Genomic DNA, 21718 nt, shown 5'->3' on the forward strand with positions numbered 1-21718 from the left:
TAATAATGCAAGTACATCCTCTGAAAAATCAATAAATTTTTATTTCTAATAAATATGTAACACTGGAATTGGAAATTATTATACAATTAACTGATTTATTGTTTATTCCAACAGGTCTTAGTCGTCGTTTTCCTCCTTCCCAAAAGCAATTTGTTTATATGGACTGAAACGAGCCTCCATGTCTCTTCTTCTTCTTGYGCAGCTGGGATGACAGCAGTTCGGTAAGCAGCGGCATCAGCGACAACATCGACACRGATGACATCAACACCAGTTCCTCCATCTCCTCCTACGCCAACACRCCTGCAGCTCAGCGCAAAGGCCTCAACACACAGGCAAGTCGGAGAAAACATGCATTCAGAGAGCAGGATTCTCTCTGCATCCTGCAGTGAAACCCAATTCAATCAACTGGAAGTTTAACGAAGTTTAGATTTCATTAAAATTTAATTGTCTTTAAAGGACATTCCTACATAATTGGTTTCAATTAGAGACACAGCGATCTGATATTTGAGTCATATGCAGACATCTTTATTATGTTCTGTTCCTCAAAGCAGTTGAGGCTACCGCTAGCTAGCTGCGACTTAATAGTTTGGCACTGCTATATAAATTATGCTATTTTTTTGTACATTTCTGATTTGATACAAGTCTTAAATTTCATTCATAATTGACTTTAAAGGTCTTAAAATGTCTTAAATTTGACCTGCAGAAACCTGCACCGCTCCAAAAGCAGGGCATTCTGGGTAAATACAACCAAAACAAACGTTAGTCTAGTTTAGCGCTAACAGGAGAAATGGCTTGTGGTTTTTTTTTTTACCAACAACAAATCCTACAACCACTAAAATCTGATGCTACATTTGTGTTTACATTTCATGAAGAAGGAAGTTGTGGAGGTTTTAAGTTGTCTCCTTCCGTAGTTCTTGCTGCAGCGCCCCCACAGGTGAGGAGGGGAACAGGTTTTTTGATTAGTTTGGATGATTTGGTGAAAGAGAACTGCAGCAGCTGAAAATGTAACAAATCTTGCAATTTTGGTCCCCAATCCAACCGAGTCTGCTGAACTATCAGCAGACTATCAGCTTCATTCAGTGGAAACTCCCTGAATGAAGCTTTTAACATTCGTTGCCTAATTGGAGCACATTTCTTTTAAACATTAAAGCTAATTTTTCTAAGCTTGCATGTCAGTCTTTGACATTTTCTGAAAATGTCAGCAGACTCTTGTGCTTATTGTACTCACACTATATTTGGCCTGATCTGAGGCCATCCCATGTGTGATGACTCTTCATTATTGCCGCAGAGGTCAAGGTGCTGATTGAATAACAAAGGAAGACACACAGAGCGTCTTTCTCTCAGTGCAGCTGTACGACAGAGTGCAGGTAATGAGCTCTGCCTCGTCTGTCCTCAGGCTGGACTTTGAAGATCTCACAGCAAATCAGCTTGCAGCTTTTTAAAGGTGTTGCCTGGGTGACTGCAGAGCTGTCATTGCAACAAATCCAGCTATTTTTAATAGGAAAGTTATGGATATTTATGGTGCATTCACACCAGTTCTGCTCTAATCAAACTTTAGTTTGCTTGTCTAGAAAGTTTGGTTCGATTATGGAGGTTTGAATGTAAAATCAAACTTTGATGCGGATCAAAAAGGCTCAATTGAAGTGAACTCTGGTGCGGTTCGAATGCATATATGAACTCCAAGCACTTTACAATTCACTGGACACAACACAACATAGTTGAACGGATGCATAATTAGTTTACTTTCAGCCAATGCTTAGGTTTTTTTTCCGCTACTGTGGTGTTTCCATTAAATAAGGAACTCAATTAAAACCACACAGAAATAAATTTCTTCACGTGATAAGTCGGTAAAACCATGCAGCCGATCATCGTTCTACCACTTCCTGCCATCTTTTGTCATTTCTGCCAGTAGTACATGAAAAAAGTTGAGCTTTTTTTAAGAAATGCAAAAAACTTGTTTTCATTGCAGCTTTGTAAAATATACTAATTCTGATACAGCTAAAATCCATTTATTTATTTCTCGTACTTCCAATTTGCGTAATTTTGAGGTCAATGGAAATGCAGCTCCGGTCTCAGATATCTGCTGGTAGTTTGTGCCCCTCCAATAGACGCCACCTTCTGGCTAAACTGTGTTCTGCGCCTCAATGTGCTGCAGTCTTCTCTGGTTTTTAATGTATTATCCCTTCCCAAAGACAAAGGAGGAATCCTACAGCCACTAAAATCTGATGCTACTTCATTTTTGTTTACTTTTTGTGAAGCAGAAAGTAGCACTCCTGCTTTCTTTAGAGGTTTTTGTGTTGTCTCCTTCAGTGGTTCTTAGTGCAGCGCCCCCACAGGCGGGGAGGGGAACTGGTTTTTAATTAGTTTAGATCAAAATGCAGTGTGAATGTCTCAAATTTGTTCCCCAATCGAACCGCGTCTCCTCTCAGGTGTGAACTCTGGTTGGCATAAAGATTCAAAACAAGAATGTGCCTGGGCAAAATGTTAATTAACCATGGAGCTGAAATGCTTCAACAGTGTTCCTGCTGGTTTGCGTTAAGCACATTTCCTGTGAGAAGGTCATTATCAGTTCACTAACCAGGATTCAGTAATCTGAAGATCTGCTGTTGCCAGACTGTAGGCTTGCTCTGACATGAAAGTGTAGTCATCTTTTAAATTACTAGAACATTTAGTTCGCAAGCCGTGATGTGATCAGACCGACTGCTGTCTGATTGAATCGAGCACTTTTCTACGATAACATGGTAGGACCATTGTAGATGGAAAAAGGAGTCATTTTCTGCCAAAATGATTACATTTTGAGCTCCAGAAGTCAAAAATTTGTAAGAAGACTCAGAAATTTTGAGATTCTCAGAAATGTTCTAGAAAATTAGTATTGTAGATAGAAAATAAAGGAGTAGAAGATTTTTGCCAAAAACTCAAACATTTCTGGAAAAAACTTAAATTTTCTAGAAAAGAACAAGGAAATTTTTTAGTTCCAAAGTAAAAAAATTCTGAAGTTAATCTCAAACTTTCTGAGTTTTATTTTTGCTAATTTTTGAGTTTTGGAGCTCAGGATGTTTTTACTCTAATATTTCCATTTTTTTTCTTGTGGACCTCTGAAACGTCCATGTTTTTTTTTTTAGAAAATTTTTGAGATTAATCTCACAATTTGTGGGTTTAAAAAGTTGACAATTTACGAGAAGAAAAACAAAAAATTTGAGATAGATCTCAGAAATTTTCTGCAAAAAACTTGAGAAGACTTAGATTTAGAGAAAAATTAGATTTTTTTTTTTACTTTACAAACATTGAAAGCTTTTCTAGGAAATGTCTGAGACTAATCTCGAAATTTCATTTTATCTTGCAAATGTTTGACTTTTGGAGCTCAGAAATGTCAATGTTTTTTCTAGAAAATTTGAGTTTTTTTGTGTTTAATATATTTATTAACATTTTCACTGTAATTTACAAAGTTCTTAAAAGGAATAGGAAAGACAAAATATACAAACCACAAACAATAATAAAAAACCTCAAACACCTCCCACCCAATAAACAACAACATTCCCCTAAATACTGTCACCTAAAAAGTGTGTAGCAAAAACAAAAACTGAAAAGTTAAGAAATTACAAAAATCTATGTCAAGATTTACTGAAGCAGTGCTCAACCAAAATTTCCAGGGTCTGCTATTCCAGAACCTCTGTTGAAGGTTTATTGAAAAAAGTCATAAATGATTTCCATGTGTCATGAAATTTATTCTCAGAGCCTCTCATCACATATCTGATTTTCTCTAGTTTTAGGTTAAGTAGAACGTCTTTTATCCAGTTTGACACTGTGGGTGGAGCAGCATCCTTCCATCTAAGGAGAATTAGGCGGCGTGCTAGCAAAGTTGAGAAAGCAATTACCTTCCTGCCTCCTGYAGGTAAACCTAGAYCCTCAGGAGTAACCCCAAAGAGCAGCATGAGTGGATTTGGAGTAATTTTAACTCCAAAAACAGCTGACAGTGCTTCACAAATACCAGTCCAGTATATCTGWATCCTTGGGCAGTTCCAAAACATGTGTAATAGTGTGGCTTCTTCTAAATTACATCTGTCACATATAGGGTCGATTTGAGGGTAAATTTTGGCCAATTTAGATTTATGGAGGTATGCCCRATGTACTAGTTTAAATTGGATAAGAGAGTGTCTCGCGCAAATTGATGATGAGTGGATTTTCCCCAAAATATCAGCCCAAACTGCCTCACTAATTGTAAYTTGAAGATCCTGCTCCCAGGACTRTTTAATTATGGCAAAGGATCGGGAATCAAAATGGGAGATCAGTTTTATCCAGGAAGTGATCGCTTTGCGTCTTGTTGGATCRAAAGTCATCAACTCATCGATTACATTATCGGGAGGMTTATCAGGGAATATTGRCATAGATGATGTAATAAAATGCCTAACCTGTAAATATCTAAAAAAGTGTGAGGCTGGTAAATCAAATTTGTTAGACAATTGTTCAAAAGAAGCAAACTTGTTTWCAATATAGAGGTCTTTAAAATATATTAAGCCTTTACTCTGCCACACACYGAAAGTAGCATCTTGCAGTGAAGGAGGAAAAAGGTTATTAAATGCAATTGGGCTGGAAAGACTCATTTGATGAATACCAAAGTGTTTCCTAAATTGAGARTAGATTGCCAGGGAGTTATAGACTATGCGGTTAGAGGAAGTACTTTTGAGAGGTAAAGGTAAAGGTGCACCGATCAAGGCTGGCATTGATAAAGGGGCACAAGAGAATTTTTCCATCTCCACCCAAATGGGACCATCATCATTGGAGCTGTAGTGCATCCAGAAAGACAAACAGTACAAGTTACATCCCCAATAATAGTGTCGGATATTGGGAAGGGCTAGACCCCCATCTTGTWTTGATTTTCGCAGATGATCCTTCTTAAGACGAGGTTTTTTGCCATTCCAAATGTAAGTYGAAACAGCCGAATCTAATTTTTTAAAATAAGAACCTGGAATGACAACAGGGAGACACTGAAAGAGGTATAAGAACCTAGGGAGCACTGACATCTTGATCGTATTCACTCTCCCCATTAGAGAGAGAGGAAGTACTGACCACTTATTTAGGTCATGTTGGGTCTCAGTAAGCAATTTCTCAAAATTACTCTTATAGAGGCCATCAAAAGTCTTTGTTATTGTAATAACTAGGTAAACCAAGCTATGATTAGCTATTTTAAAAGGTGTGGCACTTGTGATATGATCTAGGCAGGCATTCAGAGGCATAAGCTGACTTTTGTGCATGTTTACTTTATACCCAGAAATGTCCCCAAACTGAGAGATGAGTGTTAAGATGTGAGGGATGCTCATTTCTGGCTCTGATATGTATAACAAAAGGTCATTGGGATAGAGAGAGAGTTTGTGCTCAACCCTGCCCCTGGTGATACCTTTAATAAAGTTGTTTGTTCTTATTGCCAAAGCCAGAGGTTCAATAGCCAAGCTGCCTTGCCAAAACCTCCCCAGCCTTATAGCCATGCTCATATGTACTACTTCTATTTTTCAGCAATAAATATTCTATCGACTGTGATGTAATTAGACTGTGTTCTGCATGAAGCCTACAACGTTCTTTATGCAAYTGTTGGGATGGATCTTGTGCATTCCTAGTATCCAAGTCTGCAATTTGACTTTCGAGATTAATTTGTTTGGACAAGGAGTCCTTTTTCTTCTTAGCCACAAAGGATATTACCTGACCTCTTATGTATGCCTTAAGGGCTTCMCAGACCATAGAAACTGAGACATCTGGGGTGTTGTTAATTTCTAAAAATAGGGAAATATGGTTAGACATAAATTTAACAAAGCCTTCATCAGACAATAGGAGGGATTTGAACCTCCAATGCTTTCTCTGGGCCCCTGTTTCAGGTATGTTAAATTCAATTAAGGGAGGAGCATGGTCAGAGATCACTATGGGTTTATAGTCACAGTTCTGGACATATGAGGTTAGATGATTATCAATAAAGAAGTAATCGATTCTACTATAACTCCCATGCACATGGGAAAAAAAGGAATATTGTCTGTCCTGGGGATGCAGAAAGCGCCAAAGGTCCACAATACCATATTCTGACAGAAAGGACTTCAGATAAGTTGCTGATTTAGTTGTAACATAGCCCGATGATTCACCGATGATCTATCCATCCCAGGGTCAAGACATAAATTAAAATCTCCTCCCATAATCAGCAAATGAGAATCTAGACAGGGCAGCAATTTAACAAGATGAGAAAAAAATTGAGGGTTATCATAGTTTGGAGCGTATATATTTGCYAAAATCACATTCAAATTGTAAAGTTTCCCAGTTACTATRATATACCGCCCATTGGAATCCGCCACAATTGCTGATGGCGTAAAYGATATATTTTTATGAATAAGTATTGCAACTCCTCTTGCTTTACCCTGAAAAGTTGAATGGAAATGCTGCCCCACCCACCCACATTTTAAACGAGCACTGTCCCTGTTATTAAGATGGGTTTCTTGAAGAAAAACCATTCCTGCACCTAAAATTTTCATATGTGAGGGCTTTTTTCCTTTTAAGATACTGCGTCCTCACTCCATAATCGCCCCCTCCGGAAGTCAAATTTCTGAGTTTTTTTAGCAGAATTATACTCCTCTTTTTTTGTTCCGTCTGCCGTTGTACTTTTGCGAACCTCTTGTCTAACGGTTCCTCTGTGTTTCCAGCCTGTGACGGATGCGGAGAAGCACTCTGCCTCCACAACGGCTCACCAAGCTTGGACCGGAGACGAGGCGAAGCGGCCCGACGGCGGGCTGGACGGCGGCGTCAGGATGGACGCCAAGTGGAGCCGCAGGAACTGCGACGTGTCCGACGAGTCCGACAAGGGCTGCTCGGGCAGGAAGTCCAACACGGGCTCCTGGAGGAGGGGCATGAGCGCCCAGGTGGGGGTGACGTCGCCCCGCACTAAAAGCACCAGCAGCACTGGCTCCACGGTTTCAGTCGGCCTGAAGAGCCACAGCTCGGGTAAATCTAACTCCCATCGTTAACCGTAGAAAAATACATCAAGATAAACAATGAATTTGCCAACTTTTAATGATTTTTTTTAGCTACATGGAGATAATCCATGTGTGATTTTGTTTATTATAATATAATGGAGGATTAAGATTTAGTTTTCTGGGATTTTATGTGTAATCTTTTCACATTTTGTATATATTATTGGGACTGTGTGTTACTGATAAACACAAAATATGCTTTGGGATTTGAACTTAGATTTATTGATTACTTGTTTTTTAGGAAACTGTACGACTTCAGCGTAGTAACAAATAAATTGTCCCTTAAATTATTGCGATAAACAGTAATATTGTCATTTTGAGATCATTTTACACTAATATAATAACAACAGCATGTTAATGCAAGAATACCCAGTCAAAGATAAAAAAAAAGAATTACTGGAATTGGAAAAAAAAGCAATAACTAAAATGGATTATGAATCTCTGTCACCAAAATTACTTTTCAAAAGATATTAATCACTCAGCTTAGATAGGAAAACAGGTAGAAGCAGCAGTTAGAACTGTTTGTGACTTTTCAACGACATTAAAATGAGAATCTCTTTAGGATATAATGTTTTGTTTGTAATTAGGATGATTATAAAATTGTCCCAATTATAAAACCTGTGCGTCTGCATTGGCTCCATCTGCCTAACAATCAGATCTGTACCGTTTTTGTACTGCAGTCAGGGCCACACAAAATTATTCCAGGGGCCACAAATGGTCCACGGGCCGCACTTTGGACACCTCTGGTCCGTTTTTCAGCCATATTGTCCAGCTCTGACGTTTGAGTGAAACTCTTCCCACCTGTGTCGTAATGTGAAACCGTTCTGGTTTTGTTCGCTCACCTGAATCGTTTTTATCCTCCTGCAGGTAAAACCGACGACGTGAAAGTGTCGGAAAAAGGTCGCCTCTCTCCGCGCTCGAACGGCCTCCAGCGCTCGCCGTCCGACACCGGGCGCAGCAGCGGCGACGAGGCCAAGAAGCAGCCGGCCGCCGCCGGCCGCACCGCCGCCGCGCCGCTGACGCACACCGTCTCCGACCCGCAGTCTCACACGCTCATGCTGTCGACCCGCACCCCGACCAGCACCTTCGGCTTCAAGAAGCAAGGTCACGGCATGGTCACCATGGTTACCGCGAGCGGCGCCACCATCACCAGCGGCTCGGCCACGTTGGGGAAGATGCCCAAATCAGGAGGGCGCTCTCTGTCGGGCGGCTTAAAATCGGGCGGGCAGGACGGGGGGTCTGCGTTGGGTCACCATGACGACGGCTTCCTCCCGATGAGCGCCCGGTCCACTCTGCAGTACCGCAGCCTGCCCAGGCCCAGCCGCTCGGGGGCCGCCGCCCGTAACGGCAACCGCTCCTCCACCAGCAGCATCGAGGCGGCCGTGCTCTCCGTCACGTCTCACGGGAAAAACTCGTTCGGCGTCGCCAAGCCCAACGGGTCAGCGGCGCTGCTGTCCAATCAGACGGATCGCGAGAAGGGCGTCTCCGAGATCGACAACCTGAGAGGCGGGATGCAGAGCGGCCCGGCGGCGGGAAGACAGCAGGTTTCATCACCAACGCTTCGCAGGTGAACACACGTCTTCGAAATGGAGACACGATTCTGATCTTCAGGGTCTCGATTCGGTTCAGAAACAGTTTTTAACTCAGAAACCAGCTTTGGTGAGGCCGATAAGATCGGCTTCACATACTGCACCAACCGACCCACCACATCTGTGAAAGAGTACCAGTTCATTAGCAGATTATTTCACTCGTAACAAGACATTTTCCCCATGTTTTAAGTTCATTTGTTTTCCTTTGGAACAAGCAGTTTTTCATTAATATTAAGGAATTATTTACTTAAAACAAGTGGCTACTGTTTTTTAAGTTAGTTTTGTCTCATTTCAAGCGTGCTACGATAATGGCACTAGAAACTAAAACACTTGGTAAGACTTTGTGTTTTTGCGGTGTAATATCAGATTAACTAGCTAACGCGCTAACGTTGACGGCCCTAGCTTTTAACGAACCCCTCCAGACATGGTGAGCCACTCCATGTGGGGCCCTCCTGTATGGACTTGACTCCACACCCCCAAAAAAACCTTAATCATGAGTAAAGGATCACACGTGTGGGCCTGTTTTACACACACACTCAGTGTGTGGGTTAAATGAGGCCATTGTGAGTGGAGGCCTTGAGCGCGGCTGATGAGCTGCCAAGCCTCAGCCTTGGTGGTGAGGTTGGAGGGGCAACAGGARGGTGCGGCGCTCWGGAATGGAGTCTGCATCGTCTTACCTCAGCACTCTGCCCTCGTTAATGTGAGGCAGTGATAAGTCTTCAAAGAGACGTGCTGCTGTTATCCCCCACCGCGGCYGCAGTCTTCACAGCCCGCCGATTAGCCGAAACCGGGAACAAGAGGAGGGTTGTGGGTTCAAGCGCCGCTTCGCTCTGACTTATAAGGGCTTCTTCTTTCTTCACTGTTTTATGAGTAAAATTAGAAGCTCTAAGCAGATTCTTTTGGCGTTTTACTAGTTACATTTACCCAATCACATTAACTGAAGTAACTTTTTGGAAAAATTTACCTTTAGAAGTTTTTTTACTTTTACCTGAGTAATTTTTTAAGAAAGTATTTCTACTCTTACTTGAGTAAAGTTTCTGGATTTTCTTCCCACTGAATGGAAAAAAACATGTTTTAACCAAAAATTCATCAGATACAGAGACACACCTGCAGTACATACATTTTATATTGATTTGGAAAAATAATATTTTGCCTGATGTTGTTATTTTTTGTTACTAATACGAATTATTGTCATTTTGGTGCATGAAATACCAAAATTACCTCTTAACTTTATAATTTATTCCGTCTGATGATGTAATTCTTAAATACTAAATGATTGATAATTTGATCAGTTTCTCAGTGCTTGATCAACTTTTTACCAAATACTTTTTTACTATTACAAATTTTTTAAACGCCTACTTTTTGCTTTTGCTTGAGTAAAAATATGTTGAAGTAGTTTTACTCTTTCTGTAGTATTATTTCTGGGTACTCTGGTAGCAACCAGTTGTATTTACTCTATTACATTCAGTGGGAGTATTTTGAGCAAAGTATCCAAATATTGTACTCAAGTACTTTAACATACTTTTACTCAGTTAAAAGAAAATGATAGCCATGAAAGAGAGAAGAGTAACATATCAAATTATCAATAATTAAATATTTAAAAATTATATCAAATGGACCAAAATATAAAGTTTAGTGGAAATTTTGGACCAAAATGACAATAATTCATATCAGCAATAAAAAAATAACAAAATCAGGCAAAATAATTTTTCCAAATCAGTTTCTTTCAATAAAAAACTTATGAAACTTTAACAGCTGAGTGTCTTTTTATGGTGAATTTTTGGTTAAGACGTGTTTGTTCTCCATTCAGTGACTGATTGGTTTAACTTCCTGCTCTCCTTCACTGATGCACGTTTAGGTTGTTTGGCGGTAAGGCCAGTAAACAAGCTCCGGTCACCACAGCTGAAAACCTGAAGAACTCCACGGTGATCTCCAACCCCCATGCCACCATGAACCACGTCCCGACGGTGCTGGAGTCGCCCGATGGCGCGCTGGGCGGCGCGGACAGCGAGACCAGCAGCCCCTTGTTTGGAGGCCGAGCCCTGGGGTCAGGAACCGGGACTCTGGGCAGCGAGCAGGTCAGACACTTTAACTGGGTTAGTTAACATTTATTTCACTTCAGCTGATCAGAGTGTTAACGTTTGACTTCCTGTTCATTTGGGTTCAAATACGACATAAAACACGAGTGATTTTCATTCAGTTTCTCTTTAAGTAAGACAAATGTGGATTGATCTTTATCATGGACACAAAAAAGTAATAATTTCCCACCAAACGTTGCTCATATTTATTGTCGGAACAGTTTTAAATTTTTATTAATTTAAGTTAAACTCAAAATATTAAAATATTACACACTCAAGTCCTGTGAATTCAGCTGTTACCCGTTTCATTCCCGGTTTAAAAGCAGCAACTGTTTGTGTCCTCAGTTTATGCAAGAGTAAACTGTGGCGGTGTTAAACGTGGGAGTGTGTTTATAGAGCTACTTACCGGCCTTTTGTGGGACGCCGGGATTATTCTGCTCTCACCTTACTAATACCACAAACACGCCGACTTCTTGATTCAACTCCGGTTCAGGTGAGGCGCAGATGAGACGCCCGTTTAACAAACTGCAGATGAAAATCACTTCAGACCCGGGCGGTTCGAGCGTGCTCGGTCATGAACTCTGCTTCACGTTTTCACATGACTCATAAGTTTTGAGCTGAATGGCTGTGAGTCACGTTATGACACACAGGACGATGTTTGACGAAAGAGAAGTCGTGTCTTCACAAACAGAAGGCAGTTCAAAAGTTTATTAAATTATTTCAGATTCAATTCACTCTGGAATGAAAGTGGACAATGTAAGGACATAATGTCAGGGCTGCTGCTGGAATTTGACTCAAGATAATGATTATTGAATCTTCCTCTCAATATAATGGAGAAGTTACGTCTGGGATGTTTGAAGGTCTTTCATGTTAGGATGTTTGATCAGTTTATTTCCTGGAGAGATTTTGTGATTGGATTTTTGTTTTAAATATACAAAATATCATTTTTATCCACAGTTTTTACTCCGTACTGTTATTCTTTTATTTGTAAGCAGTTATGAAGAACTGTGGGGGAAGCTTAAACTGCCGCTGCGCAAGTTACTCAACACGTTGTTGCTAAGCAACCACCAGTTACTCTGCAGGTTGTTGCTAGGTAACCAAAGAGTGAGTGAGTCAGTTGATGACACCACCTTTGCTTAATTAGCTGTGGGAGGTTTTACCTAATTCACATTTTTCTGGTTTTTATACTTCGATTTGGGTTCCTGCAACGTCTAAAATCAATCAATCAAATTTTATTTGTATAGCACATTTCAGCAGCAAGGCATTTCAAAGTGCTTTACATGATTAAAATAAAAACAGCACGTGACATTGAATAAACAGTGAGAAATATTTAAAAAAAAAAAAGAGAAAAACATTAAAACCTGCACCCTTTTAGGACTTCAGTTAAACATCATTTAACTGGGACTCTAACCCTCTGGGACTTTAGTCAAAAACACCGTTTGACAAGGACTCCAACCTCCAGGTTTTTAGTTGAACGCCGTCAACTGGGACTCTAAACCCCGTGGGACTTTAGTTAAACGTCGTTTAACTGGGACGTTTTCTGGGGGGCTTTACATTATTAAAACGTAGAAAAGAAATAAAAAGAAATTAAAAACATTAAAGACAAAAGCAACACAAGCACTTAAAAAAAACACCCATCTGCCAACTTTGGCATTGAGTTGAAGTTTTTTTGGTGTCTGGAAAATGAGCCATTTGAAAAATCTTTTGATTGTCAAGTCAAATTCGATGTGGCACTACCCTGTTACCTAGCAACCCACGCTGCTGCGTAATAGGTCAACTTTAAACATGTTACTCAACAGGTCATTACTATTTAACCAGAGTTCTGTGAGGTGTTGAGCGTTTAAAGCCTTTTCTCTGCGTACGTCTCCCAGAATCCTGTGCGGCTCTAGATCAGAGTTCAGTGAATTATTTTCTCCGTATTGATACATATTATTGTTGATTTATTTCCCATCTCTTCGCAGACCTAATCTTAGACTTTTATCTTGCAGGCCTCCAGCCCAGGATCGATGTATTCCTCCACCGGTCCCTCCAACAGCCTGACATGGGGAACCACCTTCAGCGGCTCGTCTGTGCCGAGCAGAGAGGGCACCCTGGGTGGGCACGGTGGGGCAGGCAGCGTGGGATTCCCCTCGGTCAGCAGCATGCACACCAGCAGCGAGTCCATCGACATGAGCCTGAGCAGCGCCGGCGGACTCGGGACGCACCGCGAGGACACCGTCTCTGCTCTGGGTCGCACCGGGAGCGTCAAGACCGGCATGTCGGAGAGGTACGGACGGGCAGGATGGGTTATGGAAATGATTAGGAGATGAACACTTTTGTTTGTTTGCTGATATTTTACTGAACAGCAAGTTAAAAAGTTTGCATAACTATTAGACTTAATGTACTTGTTTGATAGTTGCATCATTGTTTTCAGGTTCCCTGCAGAAATATTTACATTCTTTGAACAGACTTCACTGTTTGTTCACTGCAAAACCACAAACTCTTACCCAGTTTGTCTAGTTTCTAGTGCAAGTATTTTGGCACAGTTGGGAAAAAGGACTAAAATATCTTACAAGTAACTTTTCAGCAAGGAATAACGGCTTATCTCACATTCATAATTTAATATTGATAAAAAAATAAGTTCCAATGGCAGATTATTTTACTTATAACAAGATGTTTTTCCCATGTTATAAGAAAAATAATCTACCAAAAATAAGTTATCTTAAATTATTTTACAGTGATATAATAAGAGTAATAGAAATAATAATAAAAACGGTTAGGTTTTATGATAAAAATTATAATTAAGAAAAATTTCACGATAGAAATGTCCTTTTATCAAGAAACCTTCAGAGATCTTTCTCAAATTTTCTGAGTTTGTTTCTAGCAAATTTTTGACTTTTCAAATTAAGAAATGTGCTTTTATATCTGGAAAATTTCTGTGTTTAATCTAAGACTTTCAGAGTTTTTTGGTGGTAATTTGGTCATATTTTTTCTGTCTGCAATGACCCTAATCTGGCATCGTATATGTGGCTTTTCCTAATTGTCAGACAACAGTACCAGACTTCTGTTACAGGCAGGAAATCTGTACCAAAACCCCCTAAACAATSCTGTTGTTTCCTTTTTAAAAATGTCTGAGTTGATCAGATGAAACAGAGCYGCCGTGATGTTGGAGTCGTTTGGTAWTCTGTGTGCTGCCGCGGCGAGGAAACGATCCTGATTCTTGTCAGTGTAGCGGATTCCTTCCTGACAGCCTGACTGTGTAAAGTGATGAGAAATGCCTCAGAGGAAACATTTTATCATTTGGGCTCCAGGCTGCGACATCAGTGAGGTTTCTCTGCTGAATCCTTGCWGTTGATTTCTGCTCTGACACATTCCTTCATCTACCTCACTCTCTAAAACTTTGCTGTTTCTCTTGTGTCTGTTKTGCGTTTTCTTTTCCCCTTCCTGTCTTCCATCAGTCCCCTCTCCTCGCCCTCCGCTAGCCCCATATTCAGCCGAAACACGCTACCTCGGAGGCAGGACAGGTAAATGTACCTGTGTGCGGTGTTAGGCTGTTGCTGAGGTGGGTGGTCCTGCTAAAGCACCACCTGCTGCCACACAGGGAGCCTCTGGGATTACAGCCTGTAATCTAGCCTCAGCGTTTTGTCCCTGTGTGGTAGTGTGTGGTTATTTTTAGGACTCCTGGAGATGAATGGAAATTATGAGTTTCAGGTTTTAGTTTAGCTGCCATTTACTGCCATCTTGTGGTTGAGAATAGAGCTTACACCAACATTGGGTTTTTCTGTTTCCACTGAAATATTAAATTTTTTTTTAATTTTTTTTTTTATTAAGTTTATTTGATAGGGACAGACACACATTTACATAGACAAACTGAATAAAACAGCAGTCCCATGTTAGCATCATGGTGCAATAGCAACAGCTAATTCGCAGCACTTGTCCCTAGATGGGCTTTTTCTAAAAATAATAACTCTAAAAATTGAAGTGAAATCATTTGAAACAACACGACATAATATATTCAGAAAAGTGTAAAAAAAAAWAAAAATAAAAAAAAAAAAAAAAAAAAAAATAATTAAAAATGAGTACAGGTCTGTTTTTGGCATAACCAGAGTTTTGTTTGATTTTTGAACATACTAAAACTGGTTACAGACTTTAAGTGAACAGGGAGTGAGTTCCAAGCTGCAGATCCTCTCACAGACAGTGCACTTTGAGCAAAAGTGGTTCTTCGAAAGGGAACCTTACAATTTCCATCCAAAGCTGCTCTGGTAGATCTGCTATTGCCCTGAAAAATACTCGAGTATAAAGTCCTAGCTAGTCTAGTTTTCTAGTTAGTCTTTAAAAATGCCGTTTATTTATTTATTTATTTATTTTTTGCTAAAGCTTTTGACGTTCTGAAAAAATAAATATATAAATAAAACTTTCCAGTTTTGACATTATTTGCTTGCTATTGCAGAGGATTAGGGTCACTGGAAAAAGAGAAGGAAGGAAGTATGACTTTTTTCTGTGAATTTTTATTTTAATCTCAGACATCTCATTTCAGGATCCTGACTTTTTTTTTTTTTTTCTTGGAATTTTGACTTTAATTTCCTCAAACTTCTGAGATTAAAATCAGATTTTTTTTCCAGTGGCCCTGATCCTGTAGTTTGCAGCRTAGAGATGACATTGTTAAGATAATTTCAGCCATTTCTTCAGAGACACGTTWCCTTGCCTCCTCCTTCCATTTGTGTTCCTCTTCTGAAGTGTTTCTCTCCCACAGCGGGCCACACTGTGGTAGAAACACTCTGCCTAAGAAGGGATTCAGGTACCTCATTTGTTCTCCTGTTGGGCACTTTGCACCTTTTCACTCCGGTTTTACCAGCCTCTGCTATATTTTGTTACTTTTTCGCAGCGTCCACATCATCTCGTTAAGGCTTCTGCTCACGCTTTTCAAAATCAAGATTTTGTTTGGCACTTGGCACATGTGTTGTCGTGTTGAGTGTTTGTCCCTGTGCGGATCTATCAGTGTGTTGTGCTGGGGCAGGCATGATTTTTTTATTTTTTTTTGTATCGGGGGTCAAATTTTTTCTTTTTTGCCATCTTTTCTGCTTTTTTCCGTTGCTCAAAGCTTTTAAAAAACGTTCACGCTGTTGTAATATGTTGGTGCAGCATCTGTCTCATCTTCTTGTCAGATCCTGGTGATTAATCTGGCTGCTTGAAGCAAAATAAGCWACAAAATCCAGATCACTTTTTGATAAAAGAATAATAAAATCCCATATCCTCCACACAAAATCTCCAGTTTGATGCCCTGGCTTCCGTTTTAAGGCAATTCTTTGCCTCTCTGCAGGTACGGTCCGTCTCAGCAGCTGCGGGGTCATGAGGACCGTGATTGGCTGCGCTCCCACTCCACCAGTGGGCTGCAGGACTCTGCCAGTAACTCACCGTTCTCCCCCGGCTCCAGCCTCACCTCCCCCTCTGGGACTCGCTTCAACTTTGGACAGCTGGGTAGGCCACTCAAAAAAAAAAAAAAAAAAAAAAACTTTATACATTCACTTGCAAATCTGTAAAGTGTGGCATGCATTTACTTTGGTATTACTTACTAAATCCAAGTCAATCAAATGTTTTAAAGTCATATAATTAATAAACTCACCCCACCGTTGTGAGTGATTTCATCCGAATTTGCATGTCTCCTAATCTTTTGGGAGGAAAGGACAAACCTCAAAAAACAAAAAACTATTTAAGTACTGCAAAAAATTKAAAAATATAAATATTTAAGGCACCTATTATTTTTACTTGAAAATGTTAGGATGTGTCTGAGCTGTTTTAGGTCACCATCACTTTAAATTCAAATAATCTGCTTCTGGTCACTCGATATTTACACTCTTAACATGAAAATAGCTGCAAACAGTTACACAATTTTTCAAGCGTACGTCTTAGAAAAGCAGAAGTGGAGCCTCCTGCGCAGTCAACAAGAATGCAGCAAGTGGTTTCTGGATGGTGAGTCAACAACAAAACTCTTGTGTTTTCCAGCAGCCATTGTACAGCGCTTACAGCAGTAAAACCAGCTGAACAAACATGCTGGAGCTCCACTTGGGTTGCTGGGTAATGACCCATTATTTGTCAACAATCAGAAAGTTTTTGAAACCAAAAACAATTCGGTTATTGCTGGAAAACATCTGGGTTAAGCGTTTTTGGAAGCAGTTCAGACCAAAATGAACAATCAAAATTGTGCARAATGTGAAGTTTGTGTGAATGTGAATCTTGATCCCCTTTAATATAAATGCAGGTCACATTTTTAGGATTTGTATTTGGAACAATGTTTGCTTTTTGTTCCYGTTTTAATTATGCAATACTTTGTGTTGCTKTGTCACATAAAAACACAATAAAATACATTAAAGCTTGTGCATCAGGATCAGRTGTGAAWWCCTTAATGAGGCACTGAAAGCTCATCGACAGAAAGCTGGTTCATTTTAGCTCCACCAACTCCCACATTTATGTGTTTAAATGTATGCAAAATGTTTTATTTATAGTATAACCTGCACATAAATGTGCTTTTWAAAAGAACCAGCTTTGATGCTCTGGTTGTGTCGTTTCTGCAGCATCCAGCCCAACCTCTGCAGGTCAGATCAACATCGCTGGTCTGCGCAACAACAGCCTGACCAATCAGGACGCTCCTTTTGACCCGTGCAGCGACRGCCGACTGAGAAACTCCTGCATGTCGCTGGACGAGAAGACCCGCACCATGAGCCGGTCGGGATCCTTCAGGGACGGCTTCGAAGAAGGTCAGAACTCCGCTCGAGTTTCTGTTTCACATCTGGGATGAAATCGGGTTGAAATGCATGTGAACCAGTTCCAAGGCCTCCTACTTCTGCTTCCTTATGTGACTTAAGCAATTATTAGATTTTTTGTTTATGGAATATTAAGTATGATAAGTCGTTGTTTTCCAAGGGGTCATTTAAGTTTTATGGCTCAAGAAAAATGTCACTTAAAAAGCTTGCTGGTTCCTGATTTATACAAAATTGGGGAAATGAAATGAGCATTTAAAGCTTTAAAACACAAATGAAAGTTACAATAAATAACAAAAAAGCAAAGTAACCATTTCCATCAGGAAAAGCTGATGTTTTAAGCTGCAGCTTTTCATCTAAACAGTGCATTCAGGGATTGAAAAACTATTAAAACCAAATTATTTACTTTTTTAAAAAAGTATTACAATTTAATTTAGATAAACATCATATTGCTTTGTTTCCTTATACTGTGTTCCCATGATAATTAAATTCAACACATTTATTTTAGCAGGAATGGTTCGTGTGGTTGAATAAAATGTTCTTTCTGAACCATTCTGAGACAAACGGAAGTTTTAAGGTTTTAGTTTCACATTTTCTAAGTCAATCTAACATTGCTAATGTTATGAATTGACTCAAATTGTTTCTATTTTTTAAAAACACATAAAAGTACTGAATTACAAATGTATTAATTTGTAGTTTTTGCAGAACTTAGTAGTGACCTTCCCTGTTTGTCCACATTGTGATAGAAAACCGATATAGAATTTTTTAAAATATTGGGATTGATACAGATATTAATCTGTGCATCTCTGGTTTGTATCATCATGTTTTAGCTTATTTTATTGTGCATGAGCAGCTGTCCATCATCCATTGCACAACTTGTCTCGAAAGCCGTAGGTCTGGTTGAAAAACACAGATGAAGGCATGTTGTTGCACCTCAAGCGTCTGTAACATATCTATCTGTCCTCCTCCCGTTTCAGCAGAGGGGATAATTACAGGGATCGCTGTGTGAGGTGTGAGTGAGACGTGGTGACATTTAGGAAAACCACCGAGCTAAACTTTCTCCCTCCCACTTTCGCTCTTTGTCTTGGTTGTCGTCTCTGCTGTGACATGCAGTTTGTGTGCATGTCCATGTTTCTGAGGGGTAGAGTTTCCCTCCAGACACAAAAGACGCATCATCCCTGAAACACTTTGTTGTGCTTAACGAGAGCAACAACAGCGCACTTTGTCATCTCATCCACACCAAACTGAATCCCCCTGCTCACATTTATTTTTTCAGCTTGAAGGAGAATCACAGACATAAATTTACTGTTTTAAATTATAGTTTACAGCTTCTGGGTCGCTTGTCTGAGCTTGGAGTTGGGAATTTATTTATTTTTTTGTTCGAGTGAAAGACGATTTTAATAAATTATTGGTGACTCTACTGAAGTCATTACTGGTACAATTCAAGGCTCTGAAAATATGGAAACATTTTACTTCTGCAAATCGATTAGAAAATGTAATAAGCTTAATCACGATTAATCACCAAGAATAACTTTTTAAGCTTGAAATATGAATATGCAGACAGATGCATTGATGGGAAACTTACTCCACTGCACATCCATAAAAGTAGTAGCAAACCTGCTCAATGAACAACTGACTAGATATATTTTATTTTCTAGTTCTTGGATGCCCCCCCACACAGCCCATTTTTGATGCCGCCCTGGGCAGTTGCCTATATCAAAAGCACGTTTTCAAAAAATGTTTCAGAAAATGTTTTATTGTCTCAAACCAAACATGTGGACTTTTCAAATGAAACATAAAGATTCTCAGTTTTGCTCGTTTTTATATTCAGGAAGGTTTAAAGAGTATTTGCTAGTTTCTATTATTTATATTATTTATACTGTAGTAGTTTTGGTTTTGTTCATACTTTGGTTAACGTTGCAGAATTCACAAGTTAAAGGTAATGTATTGTGATTATGTTTACATCTAATGGGTAATAAACACTCAACAGAAGAAACAATTTTCTAAAAGTTAATTCAGTTATTGTTGAACAACAAACTGACTGGCGTTTTCTCCCAACTTTTACTTTGCGGACTAGCATAAACGCCGCCAGGATTATGGAGAACTGTAATTTATGTAAACTGCTTGTGTCACATCATTTCAATAAACACACTGTATAGTTTCAGCTGGTTACCGTTTTTATTAATATCAGTTAATAAAAATGTTTTCTCAGTTTCAATTTTTGTTATTTTGACAGTTTCAGGGATAAGGACAGTTCTTTCCTTAGCCACTTGCTCCACCTCTTGTTGTGGAACGAGGGGCATTCCCAAACCGACCAAAAGATATAATCTTTCTGGTGAGTCCTGGGTCTGCCCTGAGGCTTTCTCCCAGTGGGATGTGTGAAAAACAAACACCTCTCCCAGTCCCCAAACTAACTAAACCAGCTCTTCTTGATGGAAATAACTGCCTAGTAAAAGCCCGATTTCCTAACCACCAACATCTTTAAAAAAATCAGAGCAACAAAGATGTTTCATCTGTACCTTACCTCTCACCCACTGGCTGCAGGGTTAGGCTCAGTATGGATGAATGGGTGGATTAAAAAGTATTTGTTTGAAATAACAAGAGCTGATGAAACATGACTGCAGTTTTCCGCCAGTCCAAGAAGTGCTTTTAAATCTGCTGGTTTATTTAGAGGGTTGAAAGGCTTGAAATATAAAATAACGCTGGAATTGTTTTCAAGTTTGGTTAAATATCAAAGTCTGAAATCAAACTTTTACAACTTGAAGGGGACATATGCTAAATTCAGCGTTTTAATCTTTGTACTTCCATTTGGGTTTCTTCTTCTTCTAAACTCAGTCTAAGCACTTAAAAAACCCACTTAGATGGTTTTTAGCAATGAGTTTATGTTTTTTGCTCTCTGGAAAATTATCCATTTCAAAAACCTCCGTAATGTAACATCACAAATCAGCAGGCATGACCCTTCACCTAGTAATCCCAGCGGAACCCTGCCCATTGCCTAGCAACCCCAGCGGAATTCGACCCGTTACCTAGCAACCCCAGCGGAATCCAGCCCGCTACCTAGCAACCCCAGCGGAATTTGGCCCGTTACCTAGCAACCCAAGCTGAGCGTCAGCACGTTTGGTGAACTGCCGTATTCGCTGTACGATGTCTGCTTGAAAAGACAAGTGTTTGCAGCCATTTTCACATTCAAGTGTAAATGGTGAGTCGGGGGGCGTGGCCAGCAGCAGCTTATTTTGATTTAAAGTGACAGGAGGCCATAAAACATTTCAAAATAGCCAGAACTGAGCAGATTAAAATCTCATTATCCAAGTATGATTTTTGTGCCAAAAAATGCCGTGAATGTGTTTAGTATATTGCATAATGATCAACTTTAAGAGATATTGGCGGCTGAACAGAAACAACAACAAAGCAAGGATAAAGTCTCATTATCCTGAGTAATAATAACACCATAAAACTGTTATCACAACAAAACGAGCTGAAGATCTCGTTATCTTGAGACAAAAACAAACTGTTGGTGTTTTCTTGACACAATGAGTAGTCGGCCCAGAGAGACAAAGTCAAGCTTGAGATGCTCTTATCTTGAGCTCGATATTAGCAATTCGTCCATACATTTGCAATAAAGTTTGACTCAGTTTTCATTTAATTAAAAAAAGCAGAACAGCCATTCCACTTAAAAAGAAGAAGACACATTTTTGGCTAACTTGGTAATAAAGCTGTATAGCCTGATTGTTTTGTCTCTCAGTGAAAACTAAATGTTCTGCTTTCATGTGGCTGACTGCACACCTTCCCGTCTAGACCGAACAGAGATAAGAGTGAATCTTCTGTAAACTCCTATCTAACAGAACAAAAGGTTCTTTTGCGGATCGGGCCGACCTCTCGCCGTGGTTTCTGACATCACATTGCTGATCCCTTCTAATCTACCCCCAGACAGGGAACAGTGGCGGCCCTGTTTTCCCTACATGTGCGATTAGCAGCTGAGTCACTGCGGTAAAGTTCAGCTTGTCATTAGTTTCGCCATGGTTGGGCTGTAATGTGGAGGAGTTTTATCTTTATAGTCAGGAATTAGACTCCGCCTGGACAGAACTGGGAAGACTGGGAAGTTTGTGTGGGGAGACTGTGGGAGGTCTGGTTGTAATCACAGCAGGGCCGGCCCAAGGTTGTCTGGGGCTTTGAGCTTAATTTGATTTGGGGGCCCAACTTCCTGCCCACCAATTATAACCCCTCCCTGCAAAAAACACAAAATCTTAGTCCAGTTTCTAGAGCAGATACCTTACTGGACAAATCTGACATTTATGTTTTTGAAAAATTCT

At 39.9% G+C, this 21718-nt stretch overlaps 1 protein-coding gene across 13 annotated transcripts in view; it reads left to right on the forward strand.

Moving 5' to 3' along the window:
* Nucleotides 1–21718, forward strand: part of nav2a (neuron navigator 2a) — a 131037-nt gene that overhangs the window by 91628 nt on the left and 17691 nt on the right. For 9 of the 13 annotated variants that reach the window (XM_008405957.2, XM_008405960.2, XM_017304057.1 and 6 more), the window contains 9 exons: nt 203–332; nt 6678–6975; nt 7872–8571; nt 10452–10671; nt 12660–12937; nt 14109–14174; nt 15404–15448; nt 15971–16128; nt 17223–17405. In XM_008405957.2, the coding sequence (XP_008404179.1) occupies nt 203–332; nt 6678–6975; nt 7872–8571; nt 10452–10671; nt 12660–12937; nt 14109–14174; nt 15404–15448; nt 15971–16128; nt 17223–17405 (2078 nt within the window). The remainder of the gene's footprint in view (nt 1–202; nt 333–6677; nt 6976–7871; nt 8572–10451; nt 10672–12659; nt 12938–14108; nt 14175–15403; nt 15449–15970; nt 16129–17222; nt 17406–21718) is intronic. The other 4 variants (XM_017304059.1, XM_008405967.2, XM_017304056.1 and 1 more) reach the window with 3 other exon arrangements.

This window comes from Poecilia reticulata, linkage group LG3 (assembly GCF_000633615.1).
Source record: "Poecilia reticulata strain Guanapo linkage group LG3, Guppy_female_1.0+MT, whole genome shotgun sequence".
NCBI lineage: Eukaryota > Metazoa > Chordata > Actinopteri > Cyprinodontiformes > Poeciliidae > Poecilia > Poecilia reticulata.